The sequence below is a fragment of the Rattus norvegicus genome, chromosome 1 (assembly GCF_036323735.1).
Source record: "Rattus norvegicus strain BN/NHsdMcwi chromosome 1, GRCr8, whole genome shotgun sequence".
Taxonomy (NCBI): domain Eukaryota; kingdom Metazoa; phylum Chordata; class Mammalia; order Rodentia; family Muridae; genus Rattus; species Rattus norvegicus.
In genome coordinates this window covers 61,368,759-61,392,377 of record NC_086019.1, presented here as the reverse complement: position 1 = coordinate 61,392,377, position 23,619 = coordinate 61,368,759, and the positions used below count along the sequence as shown (strand labels likewise).

The following is a 23,619-nucleotide window of genomic DNA, read 5'->3' as shown; positions in this document are numbered from 1 at the left end:
TATCTAGTGAGCTGTGTGTGGTTGTGTCGAATTTTACTGTACTGTGTATATGTGTATGTATCAGTGTGTGTAAGAGAGTGTGTGTTGACAGATTGGCCTGTGTGTGAGTGCGTGTACACTTTTGCCTGTGTGTTTGTCAGTATATGTAGGAGTGTGTGAGTTTACAGGTTTGTATGTGTGTATGTGTTTGTATGTGTGTATGTCTTCTTGTGCGTATGTGTATCCCTGTGTGTATGTGGGTATGTGTCTGACGTGTGTTTTTCCAGCTTTGCTTGTGTGTAAGTATGCGTGTTTTGTGTGAATCTGGGTGTTTGTAAGAGTTTGTGTGAGTATAAGTTCACTTCTGTGTAGTTCTCTGTGTGTGCCTGTGTGTGTGCCTGTGCCTGTGTGAGTGCCTGTGTGTGTGTGTGTGTGTGTGTGTGTGTGTGTGTCTGTGTGTGCACGTGCCCATCCCCTTTTGCCCCTTGTATCTATATTACCTGCACCTCAGTGCAAGAGAGTGTAGAGGCCAGAAGTCACCCCGGCTGCTGTTCCTGAGGTAGGTTCTCAACCTTATTTTCAAGACAGGCTCTCTCACTGGCCTGCAGCTGCCCAAGTATCTGGGCTGGCTGACCAGTCGCTCCCAGGCATTTGGTATGCCAACCCCATAATATCAGTTTAAAGGCCTATGGAGATGGCTGGCTGCCTATTTCTTGATTGATTGATTGATTTTTGGATGACTTGAAGAGAAAGAATCAGGTCACATATTGCCACGCCACTGGCTATTTCCTTATTGGGGTTTTGTTTTATGTTTTATTTATTTATTCATTTATTTATTTATTTATTTATTTATTTATTATGGATTGCTGGTTTCATTTTTTAGTGGTTTTTATGTTATCACATGCTATATTACTGCTTTGATTATTTACGGTTCTGCAGTCGGATGATTCACTCTATCTCCATTTTCAATGTCCTGCGGTTTCATCCTTTTACATTATTCCTGTTTCTCTATTTATTGAGTACAAGCAATCATTGGCTTAGACTTGATACAAATTTGCCCTTTGTGACACTTTGACTCTTCGGCCTTTGTTTAAGGTTTACTATTCACTGATATTTAACTGCCTTATTCCTTGTGGTTGGTTAATTTTAATTTTCAGTATTTTGCTCTGGAGATTTGTGGATTTTTGTGGATCACTAGGTCCTGAAATTCAATAGAGTTTTCCCTTAAGTGTTGGCTTTTTATATTTGTTTGTTTTGTCTTATACTAATTCTTTCTCCTCTCATATCTTTCATCTGTTTTTTTTTCTTCAATGAACATCTATTCATAGTATTGACCATCTTTGGCCGCCCAATCCTATTGTAGTATGACGATTTTTATTTTCATCATTGCATTTACTATGTGTGTGCTCTTGGCTTTCTCATTTGGGGTTGGTTATTTGGGTGGCTTTTACTTATGACTCCATATTTTCCCCTTAACTTTTTCATAATTTTGCTCTATTTTTCTAGTCTAGTTTTTACTTTGTCTTTGTTTGTTTTTTTTCTTTTTCTTTTGTTTGTTTCTTTTAGGTACCACATGTGTAATTTTAGCTCCTATATTGCTCCACCTTTTTCATTATTTGATTCCATTTTTGTTATTTTTAGGTAGCATTAGTACTGATAAAATGCCTACAGAGACTGAGGAGGAGTTACCAACCCCTACACCCGAGCCCAGTATCTCTGAGGAGGGCAACTTCCATTCCCAATACCAAGTATTGGGGACAATTGGGCAAGGGGGCAACGCCAAAGTCCTCCTGGCCCACCACCGGCTCACAGGAACCCCGGTGGCTGTCAAAGTTCTGCGAAAGGACAAGCAGTGGTTCCAGCCAGCCATGATGGAAGCAAACATAATGAGAAAGATCAACCACCCCAACATAGTGTCTCTCATACAAGTTATTGAAAAGGAAACGAGAATATACCTCATAATGGAGCTGGTGGAAGGCCAAGTACTCTACCAGTACATCAGAGAGTCAGGGCACATAGAGGAGGATGAGGCCCGGCAAATATTTGAACAGATATTGTCAGCAGTGAGCTACTGCCATGGAAAGGGGATTGTTCACCGAGACCTGAAAGTGGACAATATAATGATTGATAAAAACAAAAAGGTCAAAGTCATCGACTTTGGGCTTAGCACCCAATTTCAACCTGGAAAAATGCTAAACCACCACTGCGGCACGTACTCTTTTGGTTCCCCTGAACTCCTCCTTGGCCATCGGTATGACGGGCCGAAGAATGATATGTGGATTATAGGAGTGGTCTTGTACTGTATGGTAGTGGGAAAGCTCCCATTTGATTCAGTGATCATCCAAGAACTGCAAAGACAAGTAGTGGCAGGGGTATATCCTGCTCCCTGTGGGGTTTCAAAAGAACTGGAGGACCTCCTTAGTAAATTACTGAGGGTAAATCCCAACTTTAGACCAACAGCAAGAAAGGCGATGAAACACCCTTGGTTCAAAGAACACTGGAACGGATTAATAGGTCCCTATGAAGAAATGCTTCCCCTCACACCAGACCCGGCCATTTTGGATGCCATGAAAAGCATTGGATTCCAAACCTCTGTAGTAAAACACTCTTTAAAACAAAGAAAATATAATGAGGAAATGGCAACTTATTTCTTTCTACAAAAGCAGGCTCTCCAGGGGGATGGCTGCACAGCCCAGGCACAGCAAGTGAGTCCCGTTGCAGCCCCATTTCCTAGCCTTGATCCTGCTGCTGCTTTTAGATTAGAACGAAAGAGGAGTGGAAGCCTGCCAGTCCTTGGCACCTTGCGGGTGTCATCCTCCCATGGTCACGTATCTCACTATGGCCAGAATGCTCATCCAAAAGGAGGCAAAAGATCCACTGTGGCTGGTCGTCTCAGGCCTCTACCGATGACACCTACACAGGACCACTATCACAAATGTGCTGTGAGTGTCCCATGCATTCAAACAACAAGCATCTTCAGTGAGAAGAGTAGCAATAAGGAAATCAAAGAAGACAACCCACTCTCCCACAGAGCCCCATTAGAGGAAAAGCCCATCCCCAGCAGGGTCCGGCACAGAGGTTTTAAGGGGTGGACCAGGAATATAGCAAATGCCCTGATAAAGCTGTGTTGCTGCATGCCAAGGAGAAAGAAACCTCGCCTGGGTCAGAACAGAATCTCCCCCCAGAAATGAGCCACAGGGAGAGTCCAGAGAACAAGCAGCAGGCATAGCCCAGGTACCTTTGTGCTTTGTCCTTTTCAGTTTGCTCTATGCTGGTCCTTCCTCTGTCTCTGGTTTCCATTTTCCCCACAATTCTTAGCTTGTATCTGCTCTAAGTTCTTTATGCGGTTTCCCCAACACCAAGCCTTCTCCCTCTTCTTGATTTCTCCTCTTCCCAGCAGGGACCCAATAGGATTGATGAGTTCCACACTCTACAGAGTTTTCTAGTTGGCCCATCCCTTCAGATGGACTCCAGCTCCCCCTTAGGCCAATAGCTCCCACAGGGTGAGGACAAGAGGTTCATGGGCTCATGGACTCCTCCAGGGGCTACTGATCTTTTCACATGTGGTCATCAATCACAAGTGCTGCAGAACAGAGTCTTATGTTTTCAAATGTAACATCCCATTCCATTAAGCCTCAAAACTAATTAACAAGGTTTGTCATTGAATAAGTATCAACAACCTAGTTTGTGGGTTATAGTTGATGGTCAGAATCCTGCATGCATGCATATTGTTTTGCATACTGGTTTTTTTTTGTTCCTAAGACCTAGTGATCTATTGAATTTTATAGGTAGTAGTTCTAAATGGTTTCTTTCAAAGACCTCAACTGAGAAGTAGAAAAAAGAAGTTATAATATAGTAAGGCAAATCAAAGCCCCAAATGGTAAGCTAAGAATTATACCTCACTGTCTTTTTTGCTTGGAATAAATTGTCTTGTCTATTTCACAGTGTCATCTGGAAATTCTTTCATGTCCTCAGTATAAACAGTAGGTGATTTCAGACACATGGCAATGGAAAAGACACCAGCAGAAACTACAGCAGCAAGAGGAGTAGCAACAATAGCAGAAGCAGCATTAGGCACAGCAGCAGCAGGAGGAGGAGAACGAGGAGCGAAGGAGGAGGAGGAGGAGGAGGAAGATGAAGAGAGGAGGAGAAAGAAGAGGAGGAGGAGGAAGAGAAGGAAGAGGAGGAGAAAGAGGAGGATGAAGAGCAGGGGGAAGATTTTGATTCCCTGTCCCCGTGAGAATTGCTGATGACTACTTCTGGACACAGATATCATGCTGAGAACTGTTTATCAAAATGATTTAACAGAATATTAATTTTCATAGAACATGTCAATGTTCCTGAGGGCATGCAGCCCTGGAAAAGAGAGCCAGATGGCAGAGGCAAGCAGTGTGGAATGTTCTTACTGAGGAAGACCTTCTCAAAGCTGATGAAGTAATAGGTATGAAGGAGCATTTCATGGGAGTCACGGTCCCATGCCCCTGTGTCAGGGCACACAGAGCTCCTAGCCTTGCATCCTGCGTGAGAGGGGACCTGGAATATTCCCTGATCCCAACAGGGTCCTGGATTGCATGGTTCCCCCTCAGTCATGGTCCTCCCTGTGCCTCATGGGGTCCGCAGCTTCTACGGGCTGAATTTATATCAGTGATTAACTGGAGCTGGACCACAACCACACCACAGGCAAGCCCTGGGCACTGAGGACATTAAGAGCAGCAGACAACATCTCCTCCGCTGCTTCTGACTCTGCTCCACAAGCCAAGGCAGCTCCCACTCAGCAGGCATCCAGCCTAACTCCCAGCAGGGAGAGTGTGAGATGTCTGTGGATGAGCCCACAGGGACTACAGGATTCTGTGGGAAGACATCTGGTAGCTTCTGGAGCAGCTGCAACAGCCAGGACACATGAACTACAGTGGAGGTGAGCTATAGGAACAGGTAGCAAAGAGCCTGATCTGGCCAATGCTGATCTGAATCCCTGAGGACAGGCTGGAATGGTCACTCAGGGCTATTAGTGTGAAGGCCAGCCAAGGGCATACAATGTGTCACTAACATTCTCAAAGTCTTATCCAGGAAAAAAACCACTGGCCTTGACCACTAAAGTTGAGTACAGACTCATGGGCTACAGGATAGCAGATTGAACTGAGTCTGAATTCCCATGAGTATGACCTCTGGCTGCTCCCTAGGCTCAGTATAGATGAGCATGAGAAGGCACCATTGCTGTGTTTGCAGGAGTAGCAGAGAGCTCGGAATACATGACCCACTCCTAACCCAGACTGGAGCCACTCTGGGGAGGAGATGGCATCATTTGAGAGATGGGCTTATGCGGGACACTGTGCTCTGGTTTGTGGCAAATACAGCTCCTGTCTTTCTTGCTGACAGTTCAGATCCACAGCTGGCCTCATCACGGACAGTCCCATGAGAAGTGGGTGTTTCGTTCCTGCTTCCCAGTTAGGGCAGGAACAAGCCCAGACGCAGTGAGTAAGGACAGTGCTTCTGTCTTGACCCAGCTTCCTTGTCTTCCCCCGTCCCCCAACTCATATCAGTAGCCACCCAGAGACCTTCATAGGAGTGTGGGTCATGTTAATCGGAATGCACAGATGGAGATTAAATTCTGGGTAAGGTCTCCATACAGCCCTGGTGGCTCCCACACCCTGCCTACCTAAGTTTTCCCAATTGGGTCCTCAGGGTCGTGGAGAATCTTCTACAGGCTGCCATGAAGATACAGCCAGTTTCTTGGTAACATTGTGTTTAGCAGAGGTTCTCTGCTTCAGGCACAGAGCCTTCCAGTGAGAGGGTTTGCTGAGTAGCACACCAGGACCAGAAAAGTGTAGAGCCCTCCAGTGGTAGACATGAAGTACTGCAGGAGTTTATTTCCTGATTTCTTCACATCTACCTTGTTCTAAAGGCTTTTTGTCAGACACATAGGGACCTAAGAAACTTGAGTTTGCACCCCCATAGGGAACCCAGGACACTAAACCAGCAGCCCTGTTAAAAGTCATCAGAGGACAGTCTGGGCTCTGTGTTTATAGAATGGCTCTAGACTGGTATGAAGACTGATTGACCAGCCAGTCAAGGAGAGTTAGGGACAGTTAGAGACTTGGAGGAGAGCATGAGCGGCAGACACAGCAGACTCCAGGCCAACAGTGGAACCAGTTCATTTAATAGAGAAGCATATGCCCTCCCAAAAGGCTGTCAGCTTAAGGCACTGCACTGAAGACCTGACCCAATAACATGCCCAATTTACACATCACCCACCTGTGGCTTGTGGAGGGTCCTCAGGGTAGATCCTAAAGTCCATCATGGCTGAAAGGCAGAAGTTTGCACATCATTGCAATGTGGAGGCTACTCTCTGCTGATGGGACCCACACACTCTGTGAAAAAGTTTGCTTAAGTGAAAGTTGGCCGTCCTTGAACTCTCTGGTCATCCAGGGTAGTGTGTGTTGACCACATGCAGAGCCATTCCTGAAAAACGTAAGAGCCAAAATTCAACAATAGGGAGAGAATCCTGTGCCAGATGGAATCCCTCAGGCCAGTGCGGATTCAGAGACATCCTATGCCATGGCATGGAGGCTCCCAAGAACTTCTAGGGTCAATGTGAGCCACACCAGAGGCCACAGTCTATCCTGGGAGAACATTAAAGTATCTGGAATTATCAGGGACCCTAAGGTAGGTTCGTCAGGATATGGAGCTGATGCATGGTGGGATGCTTGTAGGATACAGCCTAAGGCAACGTAGAGGAAAGTGTGTTATGAGAGCTAAGACAGAGCAACCACACAGTGTGAGAACAAGTTTGCTTAAGTGAAATTTGGCCGTCCTTGAACTCTCTGTTCTTCCAGGGTAGGATGGCCTATGGGGCCCAGGACAGAGCGACTATGCCAGAATTACAATGGTCTGTAATAGAGATGGAGAAGGTGTCAGGATGGGACTTGGGCAGTGGATGGAGCTCTATGACTGCAAAGCCTGCCTAGGCTCCCAGGACCCAGAGCTGGCTGCTGCAGGAAGTCCTAGATCACAACTCTGCCGTTCCTCTTCCCAGGTCTTGCTTTTAACTACTGGACCCAACACAAAGCCTCCCTTGCAGGCTTACCAGAGCATGAAAACGAAATGGCCACCTCCTGTAACAAGAAACACTTCTAGAAGAGGAAGGAGACATCAATACATTCACAAAACCTTCAACTCGAAATCTGTCTTGCCAATAAGTGTGCAGGGATAAAGGTAAAGCAGATATTGAGGGACCAACCAGTCAATGACTGACACAAAGTGAGATCTGTCTCATGTGACAGACACAACCTCTGACGCTATTTATGGTATTCTTTCTGATTTACTTGCAGACAGAAAAGTAGCACACATGTCTCCAGAGGCTTCACTCAGCAGCTGAAAGCCACAGCCAATCCTCAGATGGAGCTCGGGAAGACTTGTGGAAGAGTGGGGGGAGAGTGACAAGGAAACTGGTTGGGTTAAAACACTACAAGAAGTCCCCTACCATCAGATACCTTGGACCGTGGAGTATGCTAGAGCCTGTGCAACCAACCCCAGAGCTGGGTTAGCTATCTGCAGTTGGTCTCCATGTGGGTCATCTGACAAGTAGATCCAGGACTGTCTCAGTCTGTGTTGCCTGCCATTGGATCTGTTCCCCATACCCGGACTGCCTGATTGTAAATCTGTGGGGCAGAATGTGCTCGGGCTACCTGGGACTAGATGTCCCGGGGTGGTGTGGTACCCAGGGACTCTCCCCTTTTCCAAAAAGAAGGGAGAGCATTATGGTAGAAAGGATTTGTAAGGTGGGACTGGGAAGGGAAGAGGGAGAGTGACTGGGATCAGGATGTAACCTGAATAAAGAAGACATTATTGGAAGTAAAAAAGTTAGCCTGGAAAATGGAAAGATTGATAAGTGGCTAAGAGCACTGAATGCTCTTCCAGAGGTCCTGAGTTCAAATCCCACCAAACACATGGAGGCTCACAAATGTCTCTAATGACATCTGATGTCCTCTCTGGTCTTTCTAAATACAGCTACCCTGTACGTATGCATAACGAATGATTGATTGAATGAAAGAATGAATGAATAAATAAATAAATTTTACCTAGTCTTAGTTATCAGGCAATGAATAAAATGTCGAGATTATGTTCAAACCCATGTCATGGATTGCCTGTATGTTTTAGATCTGCAGGAAACATCTCAACGAAGAACAAGAGAGGCTGGAGAAGAATGGGGAAGGGTTTGATCCCTGAAGTTCCTCAGTGTCCACTAGCACAGCATTTGTCCTTGGGAAATGACATCTTTCACTCTTCCTGACTGTTGCACCAATCGAAATTACAAGCTCTGTGGATGAACCTGTAAAAGAGGACAGTTGCTCTTGGGCCAATATGGAGGTTCCTGACCTCTCAGCAAGCTCACTGCTGACTTTTGTGGTCTCTGGAGGGTGAGCAAAATGAAGACACACAGAGTAGCCTCAGGTTGAGTCAGCCAGGCCCAGAGGGCTCAGTGGTGTCTCTCAGATTCCCAGGCCCTCCCTGAGATTGAACACACTACACAGTGTAAGAGGATTAGGGGATAACCAGGAAATGCAGTTGCTCAGGTGTCTGGCTCTGTAGGAGGGAAATAAATCACAGTGGGAAGCTTCAGGACAGTCAGGTGACCTGAGCACTCCACAGAGTCTAAGTCCAGAATCACAGACATTCATCTGTCCACAAGTCTCCTAAACACAGGCCTTGACTGACCTGCAGTCCAGAGTATGTTATTATACAGTGTCGCTTAGAGAGAGGACATAGTTTCCAATTAGGCCTTTTCTGTGTCACACTGAGACTGGGTTTATGGTACAGCTGATGCAGATGGGGACTGGCCACAAGTGGCAGTCTATCGCAGATCATTAAATAAATAAATAAATAAATAAATAAATAAATAAATAAATAAATACTTATCTCACTGCCTGCAATCCTCATTGTCACCACAAGGGAGCGCTGCTTTTACCTTCTCAGAAAGAAAAGCTGACTTCCCTCAGGGAAATGGATGGATGGATGGATGGATGGATGGATGGATGGATGGATGGATGGATGGATGGGTGGGTGGGTGGGTGGATGGATGGATGGATGGATGGATGGATGGATGGATGGATGGATGGATAGACAGAGAAGTGATTTGACTTAATCAGTTTCTTCCAGTCCTACTTTTCTGGTCGAAAACACACTGAACATGTCTGCTGCAATTGCTTGTTCTTCATTTCTGCTTTCTTTGGCTGTTCATTCAAGGCAGCTCCCTTAGAATCTGCTCATCTCAATAAAGGTCCATCTGTGGAATGTATAGCTTCTCAGTTAGGAGCTAAGGGATTCTTGGAAGGAGTTCCCAAAATCCCCTCTGGGGCAGTTTGCCAGTGTTCTCTACTTCAGACAGCAGCTGCATGAAGCAAACACACACCTGTCTGTACATTCCAGCTTGGGTGCACATCACAGTGCACCTGCCCCAGGGTCCCTGCCAGTTGCACATGCCACAGGGTCACTACTGCAAGATCCCTTCCCCAGGACTCCTGCCCTATTGCATCTCCCCCAGGATCCCTGCTCTGTTGTAACTGAACCAGGGTCCCTGCCCTGTTTCACCTGGCTCAGGGTTCCTACTCAGTTTTACTGTCCCAAAATCCCTGGTCAACTGCACCAGCCTCAGGGATCCAGTCTCATTGTTCCCACCCTGGAGCAGCTTCCTGAAAGTGCCGACTAACTGTCCCGAGGTGGCATACTTGAAAATCTAACTCAAAGATCTCGCCAGTCAGAACCCATTTTCTTTCCTGGCACCAAGTAGATATTAGCAGGGCTTCCTCACCTTCCCTTTCTCGATCCCTTCTCACAGTTGGCCATGTGGAAGCAAAGAAACTGGCAGCAGAACATGGCATAGTCACCCAGGGTATCAGCACTCCTAGAATTCTCATGAGATGGGCTGCTCTGACATGTGATACAGGGGTGGCAGGCAGGCTTTGACACTGAACAAGCCCAGAGTGCTGCCTCTGCTCACATGTGTGCCAGCACCTTAGCCTACCTCTAGATGTCCTAAACTCTGAGAGGAGGAAGGAGATCTTCCTACATAGAAGCTGTTCTCTGAATCTGTGCTGGCCAAGGTCAAGCCAGAGTGTTGGAACATGACAGTTCCAGCCCTTGAGGGTTCTCTGCCTGCCTGGTGTTTTGTTGTGCTTTATGCCTGGCAAGGTGAAGATGTGGCCCATACTAGGAATATCTTTGAAGACAACAGCCCTGGGTTCCCATGCTAAAATTCAATTAGGGACTGACAGGGACCTAAATAACAACAAGACAGTGCCAAGACCATGAGTTCCAAAAGCAAGAGCAAATGGGGCCTTGATGCTATCCTGTGCTGATCTGACAGGAGTAGCACATACAATTCTCCTGCACATCGAATGCCCCTTGGAAAAATCCTCTGTCAAGGGCAGGTGATGCCTCATGAGAATGAACTGTCAGCGTAGGACAAGACACTTGGGGCTACTGTCCTGAATTCACCAGTCTCAGATGAATGGGCTTTGAAAAGTTTTCAGAACACAGGATAGGGGTGTGTAAGCAAGTGCAGGTAATCCTTGGGAAACACATAGTTCCTGAGGAGGTTCTGAGAGCTGTTGGATCCACTCCTGGAAAAGGCAGCATTGTGTTCAGGGGGGTAAGAAAGCAGGAGCCTGCTGATGTTTTCACAGTATTGCATGGGAACAGTAACAATGCCCTTAAGAGCAGGATGTCCTAGCACTCTCAGATCAAGCAGACAGCCTAGAGCCTATTAGGCCCATATCCCAAGAGAATACTGGTCATGTGTGAAGCTTCTATAGCCAGGAAGCTGGAGCAGGGAACATTGACATTGTCTCAGTTAGGGGTTTACTTCTGAGAAGAGACACACCATGACCAATGCAGTTCGTATAAGGACAACATTAATGGACACAGGATTGCAGGTTCAGAGACTCAGTCCAGTATCATCAAGCTGGGAGCATAGCAGCATCCAGGCAGTCATGGTGCCAGAGTAAGTGAGAGATCTACATATTCATCTGAAGGCTGCTTGGGGAAGATTGGCTTGCATGTGGATAGGAAAAGGGTTTTAAAGCCCATGCCCACAGTGACACACCTACTTTAACAAGACCACACCTCCTAATATTGCCACTCCCTGAGCTTAGCATATACAAACCATCATAGACATCTTGCAGGAGGGAGGTACTGTTCTATCAGAGAGAAGCCTCTGCTCCTGTTAATATACTGAGGTCAACCCTCGATAGGGCCCAGAGCCCTCCACACATCCTGGGACTCAGGGAGGCATCCTATGAAAGAGCTTTTTCCTAGAAGGACACATGGGTGTTAAGGCCTCCCTTCCAGCCAGGCTATAGGGAGTCTCCAATGCTAAACTCTGTCTCTTTGCAGAAGTGAAACAATAAAAATTCACCCTTCACAGTACAGTGAGTAGCAAAAATGGTGAAAGGTGTAAATAGAACCAATTAGTACCTGAGCATGAGGATTGGTTTTATATGAAATGTGGGTGGGTGCAGTGCAGTATCCTCCTGCATGTACCTACATGTTCAGTAACTACCCTGTTCCATGCTGCTTTACACAGAACCATCTGGAATCCATTCACTGAGGGACTCCATCCCTGGACTGGAAGCTACAGGTGGGACTTTTGTATCCAGGTCTCCCAGCCCTGGGACAGGGATGCATGGATAAAGTGGAGAGAAGCAGACTGGAATGGTTCAGAGGTTATCCTGCCAACAACCCCAAGACCCCAGCTGCATGACAATGTAGTATAGCGAGCAGTTTCCCAGACAGCCTCACTCCCCATAGACAGACTTCTTCCAGTCCCTCCTTATGCCAAGGGAAAGAAAATCAAAAAAAGCAGGAGCACGGAAAGAAAAATTGCACTACTCCCAGGAGCCAAGGACAAGCCCCCTCCCATCCTCTGATCTGACCCCATAACCATCCACAGCCAAGTCCTGGGCTCATCTCTAGAGGCACATGGACCCAGGCAGATGAGCCCTTGAATCACAATCGGCTCCTCAAAAGCATCCTATGGGTGTCAGTCCTGAGTCCATGAATCGGAGGTGCTCTGCACAGCTATTCAGAGAAGCCTTCTCTTGATCTCTGTCAAAGATCTCTGTGTTGGATGTCAGAGGAGTGTCCACCCAGTATCAGTCCTGGGACTGTGGCCCTCTAATATGTTAGCCCATGTGAACCTCCCCACAGAGCGCCACCTCTCCTTGTGCAACTCCTCCTTGATCGCCTTCTATAGGATGATATTTAGAGTCCCTTGCACGAGGCAGGGAAAATGGCACACAGCTGAGGGCGATAGACAAAGCTGGGAACACATCAAATATTGAGTTGGTGTGAGGCTCCCTAAGCCATGCTTGGGCAGGTCTGTGCCAGCGATCCCATAAGACACTTTGATTATCCCCATGTACACAGCAAGAACCAATTGCCAGGCCTACCCTCTGCCCAGAGCAAAGGGAGATTGGGACTTGGATTCCAACCTTGGCCATTATTGTAATACCTGACCTTGTAGCCCTTTCTCCCTTTGGGGCTCAACAGTCCCCCTCAAATGTAGACAGCAATGTCTAGATGGTGTTCACAGCTTTTCTTGCCTGAAACTGTGCTGTGTTTGATACTACAAACCAGGAAGTAGGGACTTGAACTTGAGATCACTGACTCAGGCTAGGGAGGACTCCAGGGCACCTGAGCTCAGCTGCAAAGGCAGAAGCTGAACCAGAGTGAGCAGAGGTGGCACATTTTGCTGTTTCTTTCCTTTTCTGCTCTCAGGCCTTTCAATGAACTCTACAGATGAGGATCTTTCCTCCCAGGCTTAGTGTCTGCAGCCATGAGGGTCCTCTACAGGGGACTCAAAACCCCAGAAGATTCTTCAGAAGGAAAGCGCTACACACTGCTCTGCCCCCAGCACTCTGAGAAACAGAGGCCCTTTCTGGGCTTGGGCCAGTCAGTGCTCAATAGTTAGCTTCTGGCTGCACTGGCAGCTCACAAATAACACGGCTGCCTGGGTCCTGTGACCTGGCTGTCACAGACTGTGATTGAGAATTTATTTCAACTGTGTCAGCATAGCCACTCTGTTCCTTCTGGTCCCAGGTTGCACAGAGCTCCTTGTCCTTATACATGCCTGTTCCTTCACTGGACCTTAATATTTAAAGTGAGCCCTACACTCTGGATGGACTTGGTTTTCTATACATCATGCCAACCTCTGTGTGAGAGGAAGTGTCTGCCTGTGTATGCATACCCCCTTATGTGCCTAGGTGTCCATGCATACCACTACCCCATGTCCTGTCAGAGGCCATCCTCTGACAGGTCCTCACACCTGCATGTCAGACCACCTGTCTTCAAGCCCCAACCCCTCCCCACTGCACAGATGCTGAGCTTGTGGGCTTTGCTGATGCATCCAACATTGATGGGGGTTTTGGGGATCCAAACTCAAATCCTCACCCTTGGGAGGCAAGTGCTCTGCCTATCCCTGCAGCTTTGTCTCAGGTGTTTGATGATAACCTAGAGCCTTTCTGAGGACTTATGAGAACAGTGTCATCTTGATGGGTCAGTTTAGAAACACAGCTTTGTCTTTTTTCATTTTTTAACATCTGTACCATCAGTTTGAGGCTAATCATTCAGAATTCAAAGAAAAACTGACACAGCGCGCATATACATGAGGACTTTAACGCAGGAGACACAGCAAACATTCAAAACAGAGAACTGAGGAGAGGTAAACATCTTACAGGCTTTGATTTCTAAAAGCCTAAATTCTCCCCATAGCCCACAGAAGCCAGAGCCTTGAAGCCCTTCCCAACCATGTCATGACAGGTCCTATTGTGACCTCATGAGGAGCGACTGTGAGGAGGTCCAGCCAACAGATGTTAAGCTGTAGCCAGGCCTGGATTTCTTTGAGTGCTTTGAGAGGAGGTGTGGAGTGGAGCTCTCTGCGACTTGGTTGTATTTAGTGAGCTGTGTGTGGTTGTATCGGATTTTACTGTACTGTGTATATGTGTATGTATTAGTGTATGTAGGATAATGTGTGTTGACAGATTTGCTTGTGTGTGACTGTGTGTACACTTTCGCCCGTGTTTGTCAGTATATGTAGGAGTGTGTGAGTTCACAGGTTTGTTTGTGTGTATGTGTATGTATGTGTGTACGTTTTCTTGTGCATGTGTGTGTCCCTGTGTGTATGTTTGTGTCTGTGATGTGCGTTTTTATTGGTGTGCTTGTGTGTAAGTATGTGTGTACCTGTTCATGTGTGATTGGGTTTTGTGTGAATCTGGGTGTTTGTAAGAGTTTGTCTGTGTGAGTATAAGTACACTTTTGTGTATTTCTGTATGTGCTTCTGTGTGTGCCTCTGTGTGTGTGTGTGTGTGTCTGTGTGTGTGTGTGTGTGTGTGTGTGTGTGTGTGTGTGTACGCCGCCCGTGGCCATCCCCTTTTGCCCCTTCTTATATCTATATTACCTGTACCTCAGTGCAAGAGAATGTAGAGCCCAGAAATCAGCCCAGCTGCTGTTCCTCAGGTAGGTCATCAACCGTATTTTCAAGACAGGCTTTCTCACTGGCCTGCAGCTGCCCAAGTACCTGTGTTGGCTGACCAGTAGCTCACAGGGATTTCATATGCCAACCCCATAATATCAGATTAAAGGCCTACATAGACGGCTGCCTGCTCATGTATGTTTTTTTTTTCTGTGTTTAAGAGATAGAATTAGGCCATATATTCCCAAGACCACTGGCTATTTTCTTATTGTGGTTTTGATTTTATTTATTTATTTATTTATTTATTTATTTATTTATTTATTATGGATTGCTGGTTTCATTTTTTGGTGGTGGTTTTTATGTTCTCACATGCTATATTATTGCTTTGATTATATACATTTGTGCAGTTGGATGATTCACTCTATCTCCATTTTCAATGTCCTGCGGTTTCATCCTTTTACATTATTCCTGTTTCTCTATTTATTGAGTACAAGCAATCATTGGCTTAGTCTTGATACAAATTTGCCCTTTGTGACACTTTGACTCTTCGGCCTTTGTTTAAGGTTTACTATTCACTGATATTTAACTGCCTTATTCCTTGTGGTTGGTTAATTTTAATTTTCAATATTTTGCTCTGGAGAGTTGTGGAGTTTTGTGTATCACTAGGTCCTGAAATTCAATGGAGTTTCCCTTAAGTGTTGGCTTTTTATATTTGTTTGTTTTGTCTTATACTAATTCTTTCTCCTCTCGTTTCTTTCATCTGACCTTTTTCTTCAAACTACATCCATTCACAGTATTGATCAGCTTTGGTGCCCAATCCTATTTTAGTATGACGATTTTTATTTTCATCATTGCATTTAGTATGTGTGTGCTCTTGGCTTTCTCTTTTGGGGTTGGTTATTTGGGTGGCTTTTACTTATGATTCTTCATATTTTCCCCCTTTAATTTTACTCTATTTTTCTAATCTAGTCTTTTCTTTGTTTTTATTTTTTCTTTTTGTTTCGTTTGTTTCTTTTAGGTTCCACATGTGTAATTTTAGTTTCCTGAATTGCTCCATCTTTTTCATTATTTGATTCCATTTGTTTGTTATTTTTAGGTAGCATTAGTACTGATAAAATGCCTACAGAGACTGAGAAGGAGTTACCACCTCCTAGCCCCGATCCCAGTATCTCTGAGGAGGGAACCTTTCGTTCCCAATATAAAGTACTGAAGACTATTGGAAAAGGAAGCCATGCCAAGGTCCTCCTGGCCTACCACCAGCTCACAGGATCCCCGGTGGCAGTCAAAGTTCTCCGAAAGGACAAGCAGTGGTTCCAGCCAGCCATGACAGAAGCAAACATAATGAGAAAGATCAACCACCCCAACATTGTTTCTCTCTTACAAGTCATTGAAAACAAAACTAGAATATACCTCATAATGGAGCTGGTGGAAGGCCAACAACTCTACCAGTACATCAGAGAGTCAGAGCACATAGAGCAGGATGAGGCTCGGCAAATATTTGAACAGATATTATCAGCAGTGAGCTACTGCCATGGAAAGGGGATTGTTCACCGAGACCTGAAACTGGACAATATAATGATCGATATAAACAAAATGTCAAAGTCATCGACTTTGGGCTGAGCACCAAAACACAACCTGGACATATGCTAAACCAGCACTGCGGTGCGTACTCTTTTGGTTCCCCGGAACTCTTCCTTGGACTTCTGTATGACGGGATGAAGAATGACATGTGGACAATAGGAGTGGTCTTGTATTATATGGTAGTGGGTAAGCTTCCATTTGATTCAGTGATCATCCAAGAATTACAAATACAAGTTGTTGCAGGGGTGTATCCTACCCCCTGTGGGGTTTCAGAAGAACTGGAGAACCTCCTTAGTCAATTACTAACAGTAAATCCAATGTATAGACCAACAGACAGTGAGGTGATGAAATACGCCTGGTTCAAAGAACACGGGAAGGGGTTCACAGGTCGTCGTGAAGAACTGCTTCCCCTCAGGCCAGACCCTGAAATTTTGGGTGCGATGAAATGCATGGGATTTCAAGCCTCTGTAATAAAATACTCCCTAATAAAAAGAAAATATAATGAGGAAATGGCAACTTATTGCTTCCTACAACAGCAGGCTCTCCCAGGGTATGGCTGCACAGCCCAGGCACAGCAAGTGCCTCCTGTTACAGTCCCATTCCCTAGCCTTGATACTGCTGCTGCTTTTAGATTAGAACCAAAGAGGAGTGGAAGCCTGCCAGTCCTTGGCACCTTGCGGGTGTCATCCTCCCACGGTCAAGTATCTCACTATGGCCAGAAGGGTCATCCAAAAGCAGGCAAAAGAACCACTGTGGCTGGTCGTCTCAGGCCACTACCGATGACACCTACACAGGACCTCTATCACAAATGTGCCATGAGTGTCCCATGCATTCAAACAAGCATCTTCAGTGAGAAGAGTAGCAATGAGGAAATCAAAGAAGACAACTCACTGTCCTACAGAGCCCCATTAGAGGATAAGCCCATCCCCAGCAGGGTACGGCACAGAGGTTTTAAGGTGTGGACCATGAATATAGCAAATGCCCTGATTAATCTTTGTTACTGCTTGCCAAAGAGAAAGAAACCTCGCCTGGGGCAGAACAGCATCTCACCCGAGAAATGAGCCACAGGGAGAGTCCAGAGAACAAGCAGCAGGCATAGCCCAGGTACCTTTGTGCTTTGTCCTTTCCAGTTTGCTCTATGCTCCTCCATCCTCTTGTCTCCGGTTTCCATTTTCCCCACAATTCTTACCTTGTATCTTCTCTAAGTTCTTTATGAGGTTTCCCCAACACCAAGCCTCCTGCCTCTTCTTGATTTCTCCTATTTCCAGCAGGGACCCAATAGGATTGATGAGTTCCCCTCTCTACAGAGTTGTCTTTCTGACCCATCCCTTCGGATGGACTCCATCCCACCCTTTGGCCAATAGCTCCCACAGGGTGAGGACTAGAGGTTCATGGGATCTTGGACTCTTCCATGGGCTACTGGTCCTAGCACATGTGGTCATCAATCCCAAGTGCTGCAGAACAGAGTCTTATCTTTTCAAATGTGACATCCCATTCCATTAAGCCTTAAAATTAATAACAAGGTTTGTCATTGAATAAGTATCAACAACCTAGTTTGTGGGTTATTGTTGATGGTCAGAATCCTGGATGCATGCATAGTCTTTTGCATACTGATTTTTTTTGTTCCTAAGGCCTACTGATTGGTAACATTTCTAAATGATTTCTTTCAAAAATCTTAACTGAGAAGTAGAAGAGAAGAAATTATAAAATAATAAAGCAATCAAAGCTCCAAATGGCCATTTAAGTATTCTACCTCATATATTTTTTTTGCTTAGAATAAATTCCTTTTTTCTTTCACAGTGCCATCTTGAAATTCTGTCATATCCTGTGTATAAACAGGTGGTGATTTCGGACACATGGCCAATGAAAAGACACCAGCAGAAGCTACAGCACCAACAGGAGTAACAGCAATAGCACCAGCAGCATTAGCAGTAGCAGGAGGAGGAAGAGGAGGAGGAAGAGAAGAAAGAGGAAGAGGAAGAGGAGGAAGAGGAGGAGGAGGAGAAGGCAGAGCAGGAGGAGGAGGAGAAAAATCTGGAGGAGAAGGAATAGGAAAAGTGGAATAGGAGGAGAAGAAGGAGGAGGAGAAGGAGGAGGGGTAGGAGGAGGAGGAAGAGGAGGAGGACTTTGCTTCCCTGTCCTGGGATAATTGCTGAATTACTTCTTTTGGACACAGATACTATGCTGAGCAACGTTTATGAAACAAATTCTCAGAATGTTAACCATTCATAGAAGACATGTCAACATTCCTGAAGAGGATCACCCCTGGAAGACAGAGTTAGATGGCAGTGCAAGTTGTGCGGAATGTCCTTAATGAGGACGACTTTCTCAAAGCTGATGATGTAATAGGTCTGAAGGAGCATTTTGTGGGAGTCAGGGTCCCATCGACCTCTGTCTGGGCACACAGAGCTCCTGGCCTTGCATCCTGCCTGAGAGGTGACCTGGATTATTGGCTTCCCTGGTCCACACAGGGTCCTGGATTTCTTGGTTGCCCCTCATTCCTGGTCTACCCTGTGCCCCATGGTGTTTGCAGCTTCTATGGGCTGAATTTAATCAGTGATTCACTGGAGCTGGATCTGAACCCAAACCACAGGGAAGCCCTGGGCACTGAGGACAATAAGAGCAACAGACAACATCTCCTCCACTGCTTCTCTCTCTGCTCCACAAGGCAAGGCAGCTCTCACACAGGAGGCATCCAACCTAACTCCCAGCAGGGAGAGTGTGAGATGTCTGTGGATGAGCCCACATTACAGTACGATTCTGTGGGAAGACATCTGGTAGCTTCTGGTGCAGCTGCAGCAGTCAGGACACATGGGACTACAGTGGAGGTGAGCTATAGGACCAGGTAGCAAAGAGTCTGATCTGGCCAATGCTGATCTGAATCCCTGGGTGCAGGCAGGAATGGTCACTCAGGGCTACAATGAATGCCAGTCATGGGCATGCAATGTGTCACTAACACTGTGTGTGACTACATACTGAAAGTCTTGTCCAGAAAAAAACAAGTGGTCTTGAGCACTGAGTTTCATTCCCGACTCATGGGGTACAGGATAGCAGATTGACCTAAGTATGAAATCGCATGAATATGCCCTCTGGCTGCTCCCTGGGCTCACGATAGATGGGCCCTGAGAAGGCACCATTCATGGGTCCGCAGGAGTAGGGGAGAGCTTGGCATTCATGAGGCACTCCTAACCCTTACTTGAGCCACTCTGGGGAGGAGATGGCATCATTTGTGAGATGGGCTTATGTGGGACACTATGCTTCGATGTATGGCACAGACAGCTACTCCTTGCTGACAGTTCAGACCCACAGCTGGCCTCATCTCAGACAGTCCCATGAGGAGTGGTCTTTGGTTCTTGCTTCACAGTTAGGTCAGGAAAACACCTAGGATACGATGGGCCACTGCAGTGAGTACGGGCCATGTGCCTGTCTTGTCCTTGCTTACTTGTTTTTTCCTCTTCCTCCCCCTCCCCCTCCTCTTCCTCCCCCTCCCCCTCCTCTTCCTCCTCCTCCCCCTCCTTCTTCTCCTCCTCCTCCTCTTCCTCCTCCTCCTCCTCCTTCTCCGCCTCTGCCTCTTCCTCCACCTAATTTCAGGAACCACCCAGAGACCTTCACAGGAGTGTAGTTCATGCTAATCAGAATGCAGGGCTGGAGATCAAATTCTGGGTAAGGTCTCCATTCAGCCCTGGTTGCTCCCCCACACACACTGCCTACCTGAGATTTCCAAATTGTGTTCTCAGGGTCGTGGAAAATCCTCTACAGTTAGCCCTGCGGATACAGCCAGTTTCTTGGGAACACTGGGTTTAGCAGGAGTCCTCTCCATCAGGCTCAGAAACAGAGTGAGTGAGAGGGCTTGCTGAGTGGCACACAAAGACCAGAAAAGTGTAGAGCCCTCCAGTGGTAGACTTGGAGTACTGCAGGAGTTTATTTCCTGATTTCTTCACCTCTACCTTGTTCTAAAGCCTTTTCAGGGACCCATAGGGACCTAAGAAACTTGACTTTGGACCCCCATAGCGCAACAGAGAGACTAAAGCAGCAGCCCTGTGAAACTTCTGCAGAGGATAGTGTGGGCTCTGTGTTGTAGAGTGGCTCTGGACTGGCATGCAGGCTGACTGACCAGCCAGTCATAGAGAGATAGGGACAGTTAGAGACTTGGAGGAGAGAGCATGAGTGGCAGACACAGCAGAGTCCAGGCCTACAGAGAAGCCAGCTCATTTAATAGACAAGCATATGCCCTCCCAAAAGCCTGTCAGCTTAAGACACTGCACTGAAGACCTGACCCAGTAACATGCCTCATTTACACATCACCTACCTGTGGCTTGTGTAGGCTCCTCAGGGCAGATCCTAAAGTTCATCATGACTTAAAAGCAGAAGTTTGCACATCACTGCAATGTGGAGGCTACTCTCAGCTGATGGGACCCACACAGTCTGTGGACAAGTTTGCTTAAGTGAAAGTTGGCCGTCCTTGAACTCTCTGGTCTTCCAGGGTAGTGTGTGTTGACCACATGCAGAGCCATTCCTGAAGGACATAAGTGCCAAAATTCAACAATAGGGAGAGAATCCTGTACTGGATGGAATCACTCGGCTTAGTGTGGACACAAAGACATCCTATGCCATGGCATGGAGGCTCCCAAGAACTTCTAGGATGAATGTGAGGCACACAAGAGCCCACAGTGCAGCCTGGGAGAACAATAAAGTATCTGGAATTATCAGGGACCCTAAGGTATGTTGGGCAGGATATGGAGCTGACATGCTGGGATGCTTGGAGGAGACAGCCTGAGGTAAAATAGAGGGCAGTGTGTCATGAAAGCTAAGACAGAGCCACCAACAGGATGGCTTATCTGGCCCAGGACAGATCGAATCTGCCAGAATTAGACGGTCTATGTAGAGCTTCAGTCCTGGGATTGTAGGAGCATAGAAAGCGCCAAAACTCAGGGTGCAGACTACCTCCATGTTTTCGTATCTCCCTGTAGGTTGAAGAGGCAGAGAACGACCGCAGAGGTGACCAGTATGTCCTCAGCCTGGACAACAAGTGTCTGCTCAATCATACAGACAGCTCACGACTCTCTCACCCAGCGAATCCTGAGACTGCACACTGGTGGACCAGCTGGTTCCTCAAGAGGTTAGCTCTCTCAATGGCATGAAGTTCAGGCGCTACCTCTTCCTATACTGGCCTGGTGAAGACAGAACCCTGGAGGACATTGTGGTCTGGGCAAGAGATATACAGCAACCCTTTCTGTACCAGCCAGCCTTGAAGGTTGCTTGAGATCATTCCAGCATCACCAGTCTCCATCCTTTTCCAAGCAAGTCAGTTCTTGGGTCTCAACACTTCTGCCCACCACATCAGTCTCCGTTCCCAGCCCACTTGTAGGAGTCGGGGACCAGCTCTGACAGGATCCTAGGGCTTTGGATGGGGTCTATTTTAACTGTTTCTGGCTGTAAGCTACTAGGATTCTCAGGAGCATAAGTGTATGAGAGAAACAAGTGTCTTATTAGCCCTGAAGCAGCTTGGACTCTGTTCTTATCTACTAGAGAAGGTGTCATGAAGGGACATGGGCAGTAGAGGGAGGTCTATGACTGCAAAGCCTGCCTAGGCTGAATAATCCAAACTGGGTACTGCAGAATTTCCGAGATCACAGCTCTGCAGTTACCATTCTCATGTCTTGGTTTTAACTACTGCACCCAACACAAAGCCTCCCTTGCAGTATGTCGCAGATCCAATTGAGACTCTGCAAACCAGACATCTTTGTACGGAATGGAAAAGATCCCTTACTGCACATCTCAGGTTGTGGAGGCTGGTCCATCCTGTCTGACAGTGTTTCTGAGTCACTGGTATAGGGCTGTTTGGGGTCTCCTCACCTCACCTTAGCCAAGGAGGTCCAGGGTCATCAAGCAGGTACAGTCCATGGGCTCTGATATGGTTCATGGTATGTTATCTACTCATGGAGCCCTCAAGATTTCTTTACTGCCCAGGGCCCAAAGAAGTATTTGATGTCCCTTTACTTGGATGAGAGGAGACTTGAATGTCACTGCTGCTCACAGGTTCTTGGTAGTTGAGCCCAATAGTGGATGCATTTTTGTGAGTCATATCTGCACCTCCTCCTAACATCTGTTAGAGTAGATGAAGTCTGGCTGGCTGGGTGGGGCAGTACCTTCTCCCCTAGGCCTTCTTGTGTGCATCTTGACCTCAGCCAGAACATGAGGAGTTGGGACAACCATTCTGGATGTCAGCTGAAGCAATGCCTCACACAGAGGTGCTGGCAGAACTGCGGGTTCTATTCCCTGGACATTGTGACACGAAACAGACTGGGAAGAGTGGGAAGAGGAAGGTCCACAAGGCTAGCTCAGATTCCAATCTCTAAAGATCAGATTTCATCTTTCGTACAAAATCTGGTGAACTAGCCCTGTACGAGACGCATATTACCTTCCATTAGAAAACCTTTGGGAACAAAAACCCTAGTGTAAAGTGGGGTCTGTGCCAACTGTGGGTGCCTGGCATCGGTCAGGTCTGGTGTCAGGATAGGCCCATCCACAGACATACACAGGCACACACACACACACACACACACACACACACACACACACACACAAACACATCATTTCATGCAAGCCTACACTGCCCCCCCCAATCACCTGCTATCTTGGGATGTGTCCAGGCTGCCTCAACTTAGCTTCTTCCCACCAGGTATGTCCCTAAATTGTGTGAACCAGGGGTGGTCACTCCCCTTGCTGGGTTCCCTATTCCTCAAGTTCAGGTGAGGTCACTCTGCTCCTCCTGATCCTTTCCTGGTCTAGAGCTTGTCACCTGACCCTGTGGTTCACAATTGCTCCCAAGGAAGTAATAATCCATGTCTCCATGTTTACATGGTTGCCCATACTGCTGATTCCTGGCAGGAGTCATGTGTGGATGGGTACTTGACAGGGTTTGGTCCTTAGTTTGTCAGTGTCTCCATGAACACAGCATTCCTGTGAGACCAAAGCACTCCAGACACAGCTTGGGATATGCTGAGAGGCATGGCAGAGTATGCCCCTGAAGAGCAGGCAGGCCCAGCATGGCCACAGTACAGCCTTGGATGTGCCTGTCTGCCTTTCCCACCAGAGCATGACCTGCTGTAACAGGTGTTGTCATTATCTTGGGGAACACAGCATTGACAACCCTGCAGGGGCTTCTGGTCTCCAGGGAGCAGGCAGGGGCCTTGTGCTCAATTGTCCCTCACTAGTCCCCTTGGCCCAGGGATTGTGGTTTTCAGGACTCCCAGAAGCATCAGAGGCCAGCAGAAGTCATCTTAGTGTGTGCAGCAGCTACAGGTGCATGCAGGTCAGGACCTGTGCCCTGTGTCTTCAGAGACAAGAAGGAGCCAAGAGCATTGGCTGACCCTGAGAAGCCACTTGGGTCTCATAAAGATTCTATTTATGTCCTTCCTCTGGGCCTGTGGAGACATTGTAGGGAACTATACCAATTTCCTTGGATGCCAGGCTGTGCAGAACTGCAGACTGTGGTCACAATCCATAGGGAAAGGACAGGACAATTACAGGCCACGCTCTGCCATGCCTCTGCCTAAAAGTGTGAATCAGGGGTCAGGGTATGGGCATAA

At 46.9% G+C, this 23,619-nt stretch overlaps 2 protein-coding genes across 2 annotated transcripts; both read left to right on the top strand.

Annotated features, from left to right (window-relative positions):
* Positions 1-13,737: 13,737 nt before the first annotated feature.
* On the top strand, positions 13,738-17,512 carry LOC134485031 (sperm motility kinase Y-like). Its single transcript, XM_063280851.1, has 2 exons — positions 13,738-14,494; positions 15,547-17,512. The coding sequence occupies exon 2, from the start codon at positions 16,090-16,092 to the stop codon at positions 17,086-17,088; it is 999 nt and encodes a 332-aa protein (XP_063136921.1). The 5' UTR covers positions 13,738-14,494; positions 15,547-16,089; the 3' UTR covers positions 17,089-17,512.
* Positions 17,513-17,679: 167 nt separating this feature from the next.
* LOC134485030 (uncharacterized) lies at positions 17,680-23,315 on the top strand. The gene is made up of 2 exons (XM_063280849.1): positions 17,680-18,855; positions 20,998-23,315. Exons 1-2 carry the CDS (start codon positions 18,310-18,312, stop codon positions 21,166-21,168), a joined length of 717 nt encoding a protein of 238 aa, XP_063136919.1. The 5' UTR covers positions 17,680-18,309; the 3' UTR covers positions 21,169-23,315.
* Positions 23,316-23,619: the final 304 nt, after the last annotated feature.